The sequence below is a fragment of the Merops nubicus genome, unplaced genomic scaffold (assembly GCF_000691845.1).
Source record: "Merops nubicus isolate BGI_N331 unplaced genomic scaffold, ASM69184v1 scaffold7296, whole genome shotgun sequence".
NCBI classification, from domain to species: Eukaryota; Metazoa; Chordata; class Aves; order Coraciiformes; family Meropidae; genus Merops; species Merops nubicus.
Genome location: NW_008612840.1, coordinates 19,887 through 25,075, shown reverse-complemented (window position 1 = coordinate 25,075; position 5,189 = coordinate 19,887). Strand labels below are relative to the sequence as shown.

General features: G+C 51.1%; 1 protein-coding gene across 1 annotated transcript; it reads left to right on the top strand.

Annotated features, from left to right (window-relative positions):
• Positions 1-7: 7 nt before the first annotated feature.
• Positions 8-5,189, top strand: LOC103774278 (thrombospondin type-1 domain-containing protein 1-like; the record flags this gene model as incomplete). The annotated part of the gene is made up of 2 exons (XM_008941669.1): positions 8-38; positions 3,814-5,189. Coding segments are annotated over 2 exons (1,407 nt in total), but the record flags the coding sequence as incomplete, so codon positions are not given.

Below are 5,189 nucleotides of genomic sequence, written 5' to 3'. Positions count from 1 at the left end.
GAGGGAGGCTTCCCCCTGCTCGCTGGAGGAGTGCCTGTGTAGGTAGCCCTGCTCCCCTCTGCCCCCCGGGCCCACGCCCGCCCTGGCCTGTGGGAAATGGAAGCATCCCAGCTGCCCGTCAGCCCTGCTGGTTTTGGGGGGTGTCACATTCCCGGTGTTGGTGCAGTGGGGTGGGGCCTACGTGTGTGTGTGGGACAGCTGGAGATAGGGCTGCAAGGCTTGAGGAGATCTCTGTGTGCTGTGAGTGCCATAGGAGGGGTTTTAAATCTTCAGCATGGCCAGGGAGTGGAGAAGGGCTGAAGGAGAGATCACTGAAGGCCAAAGACTCTGGGCAGTGGAAAACAATTAAAAAATGAAAAGCTATTAAAAGAGGGCTGGTTCCAGCTGGGACTGGTGGTGTGGGGTTCTCATTCTGGGAGCATTTTGAGGTGGCAGTGCCAGGTCTCCTTGGGCTCCAGCCTGCCACTGCTGTTGGCTGGTGACAGGGCAAGCCAGCTGGTGCTGGCATTGGCAAGTGGGTGCAGTACAGGAGACTTGAGGCTCCTGTGAGTTGGGAGGGGTTGCAGCAGCCACATGGCCCCTGCTGAGGCTGGGTGAGGCTGTGCCAGCACCATAATTAGGTCCCTTTTAACAGTGTGAGGGAGCTCAGCCCATGCAAACTTTAGTTCCCTGCTGAAAAGGAGGGTGCTGATGCCAAGGGGCCCTGGAGGTCCATCTGCTCAGAAACTGGCTGATCTGCAAGCATCAATGCCTTCGTGTCCCACAGGTACAAAGGGAGGGGGTGGGGAGGGAAGGTGCCCAGGGACTGTGCAGACTCCTAGGCTCTCGGGCTATAATTTAACATATTTTAAACTACTACAAAGTCAGCAGTGCCTTACCCCTTGCTTTGGCTGTTTCCATGCACTTCTTTGTGCTAGCAAGAGTGAAGTGTGGAGAACTGGAATGGAACCAGCTAAAAATGGACAGTTTGGGGGTGTGGGGGATTTGTTTATCACATGGCCACTACAATGCTTGTGCCACTGAAAAGGGAAGAAAAGCAGGTGGGCGAGAATGTGTAGCTGGAGCAGGAAGAGAGCAGGACTGCTTTTTTAATTAAGATGTTGGCTTGAACCAACTTTAAGGCATTTGTTGAATGAAGGCTTCACAAGCTTACAGGCAGGACAGAAATGTGTTGTGGAGCACTGCAAGAAATGGGTTGCTATTGAACAAAAGTTTGGGTAAAGGGAAAATATTGGAAATTATGTTCCATGGAGCCAAGTATTACATTTTGTCAGCATTTGCTCAGCACTTGGGATGTTTTAGCAGTATGTTGTTAAGATGTGTGATATCTTTAATGACTGGAAAGTACTTGCCCTGTGGGTCTGCTTATTTCATAAAGCTATGACTGTAGGCAGAAAGGAACAAGTCAGAGGTTTAGGGGCCCAGCTTAAAGCTAATGCCCTGCTCTAGAGTGAGTTGTCTTCTCTGTGCCAAACTCTGTCAGACTGCTGCAGTCAGTGATGTCACCAGCAAAACACAGTGGGGTGGTTGGTGGTTTCTTTGATGTGATGTGGAGCTGTGCTGTTCCATGCCTCCTGTTACCTGCTGGAGGGGTATTTCCAGAGGCACAGTGTTTGGCTTTGCTCCTTCCCTGCCAGTTTCACCTCACTCCTCTGAAGCTCAGAGAGCAGTCCCAGAGCACAGAGCTCCCTGGAGCTGGGTCTGAGCATGCAGAGCATGGGTGTGGGTGCATGGGTGTGCATTTTGCTCTACACACACAGAAGTGACAGGTTTCTTTGGTGCTTCTTGGGGGTGTTACTCCTTCCATGTATGTGTGCAACTGTGTAAGGCATATGATGTTTTCCAGGGTGGTCAGCTCTCCGTGCATGTGCTGCACATGCCCATGGCTGTCTGGTTGGAATCCTCAAATTCCAGCAGGGTCTCTGGCTTAATGAAGAGGGTTTACAAGTAGAAAACCTAGAAGTGCAGGAGGCCTGCATCTGCACCCATTGCCACGGGGTCACTACCTCACTTCTCCCCTGCATGTGGTCTCTAATCCTTCTGCTCCCACATCAGGCAGCTTCTTTTACAGAATCACTTACATGATTTCATCTTACTCGATCTTAGGTTGTTTGAGAAGTGACTTGGCACTGTGATCTGTCTGATCTCAGGCTGGGAATGTCATTCCTCTCCAGCCCCCAGCTGTCCACACCTTTCTGGAGCAGGAAAGGTGTTTTTTTTCAGCATAACTATGTTTGCAGTCGTTAGTCCAGCAGATGGAGCAAATGGCTGAATAAATGAAACCAGCACACAGTCTGGGGGCAGAGGTAGATGAGGTGGAGAGAATCAAACCTAATGGACCAAGTCTTGTTTCAGACCTCCCTGATTGCTAGCTGAAAGCACAGTGTGCATTACAGATAGAAAATGGAGCTGTGAGAGTGAGAGAAGGATGAGCAAAGAATTAATTGCTCTGCTGGGGAGGTACTGAACAGAGCAAATGCTGGCACTGCCTTCTCCCTTGGGATCATTTCCTGCTCAAGCCTCTAGAACATCATTCTCTAGGCATGACGGCACTGCACTGAATGCAAGCTTTAGGGATCCTCCAAAAAAAAGATTCATCAGGCAGTGGTCCTGTTCTTTATGCTGTTGTTGAGCTTACCTAAGAGCTGTGCTACCAGCTTGCTGTTGAATGAGTGTTGTGGATTGGGGGAGGTACATGATACCTGCTTCTCATTATTCTGCAGACAGATCTAATGGCTGAAGAGTCACTGTGGGACCTGGCAAGTTTTACAGCAGACTGTCCATCACCCTGATGGAAGGTTCTGGGTTCTGAATAAAACTGGAGACTGGGAGAAGGCTGTTAAGTAGTTCAGTTCAAGCTCACAGCTTCATGGACAGCTGTTAACCACAACTGAGTAGCCTTGTCCTCCAACAGCATTTTCTTGGCCTTATGAAGCTGATATTTGGTCACAGGAAGCTGGGAAGTGAGTGCTACCTGACATTAAAATTAGCAGCTGGACCAATTCGTCCATCAGCCGTGCTGTTTTCTGCTCAGGGCTGCCACTGAAAGGCTGGAGACTTTGTCCAAAAAAAGAATTATTAAGCTCTCATTGCTTCAGCCATCTGTAGTGTTGCACAGTGTGCAGGTGAGAGGTTTACGTAGGGCTGTGGAAAGCTCCAAGATGTTCACATCTTGGTTTGCAGGGTATTCTTTCCCAGTTGAAGGCTCATCTTCAGTCCATGAGAGAAGACTGTCAATACCAGAATGCTGAGGCAGCAGAGCAGTGGCCTTCTTCTCAGTTAGGAGCCTGCTGTGGAAGGGAAGGTGTTGCCCTTTGGGGCTGCAACACCAGGTGACCCTCAGAGGACTGCTTAGAAGAGTTATGCTGGCACTGCTGGTGCTCCCTCTCTGCCCTTCAGACTCACTGTGATTCTCACATGCACTTAAGCTACCCTAAAAGTAATTCTAAAGTGATACCTGAAGGACTAGCCTGAGTTGGGTTACTTTTACCCCTTTTATGGCACTTTTCACAGAGGGATCTCAGTGTACTTCATGAAGAAGGGGAGACACTCTCACCTGTTCCTGCGTGTGTTCAGGAGTGCCTCATGGGAATGGCAGAACGGGCAAAAGCAGTGATGAAATTTAAAAGGTCCATGGGAGCTTTGGTTTAAAGTAGGTAGATCTCTTCCTGCCAGTTTCAAGTCATCAGTGCTAAATCATCTACACATCTGAACTTCCTGTACTGTATTAATTGGTTGTCTTTTCCTTGTAGCAAAGTGTCCATCCTGAAATAGCAGAATGCTGATGACAGACGTGTGTGCTCTTTGTTACAGCTGCCAAGCCTCCCACCCCGCCTTCTGTCCAGCCAGGAGAGGACCAGAAAGCAAACAATATAGTCACCATCACAGGCATCTCCCTGTGCTTGTTCATCATCTTTGCCACCGTCCTCATCACGCTGTGGAGGAAGCTGTGCAGAGCTCAGAAGTGCAGCGCCGCCGTCCGCCGCGGCTCCGTCCATTCCCCCGCCTTCCGCAAGAACTCCGACGAGGAGAACATCTGCCAGGGCAGCAGGCAGAGGGACAGCTTCACCGAAGGAGGGGATGCCCCTGTGAACATCCCTCTGACCTACAGGCGAAGCCTCCAGTTGGCCCAAGAGGATGATGTCTCTGGAAATGACAGCTTTCAGCCAAATGCCCAAAAAATAATCCCTCCGATTTTCAGCTACCGCCTGGCGCAGCAGCAGCTGAAAGAGATGAAGAAGAAAGGCCTGACTGAGACCACCAAGGTGTACCACGTCTCTCAGAATCCCCTCACGGACACGGTTGTTGGTGCCACCACGATGCTTCCCCTGAGTGGGGAGAACCACGAGGAGGCGGCGGCAAACAAATTTAGGATCAAATCTCCGTTTCTGGACCAGCCAGTCAGCCAGCCCAAGTTTCTGGGGGAAAGCTCTCACCCTAGGCTGGATTTTCCATTCTCACAGGCCAATCCTGCAATGAGCCCTACCCAAACCTTGGTAAGGAGAGCTCATTTCAAGCACCAGGATAGCAGAGGGGACTTGCCTGAGAGGGGCTGTCACAGAAACCCGCAGTTTAGAAGAACAGCCAGTTTCCATGAAACTAAAAAAGCCAGGCCTTTCAGAGAGAGAAGCATGTCCACCCTCACACCCCGGCAGACTCCTCTCTACAACGCCAGGACCAGAACATGGGACCAGGGCTTGGAGGACAGGATGAGGCCGAAATCGAGAAACGCTAATCCGACATGTGAGAAACCAGATCAGCCCCACAGTGCTGTGCCAGGGTGTGAGCCACCAGGCCATGGCTCCAAGGGCCACCACAGGGCAGGTCCCTCGCTGAAGAAGCTGGACCTGATCACTGACCGCCAGCCTGCCGGTCAGGAGAAGGCAGCTGAGAAGCCTGAGCCCAGCCGAAATAAGAGGGGCCCTTCACCTAACTCCAGAGGCGTGTGGCGGAAGGAAACGGGCTCTGCTGGCAAAGAGAACCCCCAGAGAGGCCCAAGTGTAAGCCCTGCCCAGTACCGAAGGGACAAGTGCCAGAGCTTCCCCTTGGACCCCGAGTTTGCCTTCTATGATAATACTACTTTTGGTTTAACGGAGGCAGAGCAGCAGATGATCGACCTCCCTGGGTATTTTGGCTCAAATGAAGAGGATGAAACGAGTACTTTAAGCATTGAGAAGCTGGTGATCTGA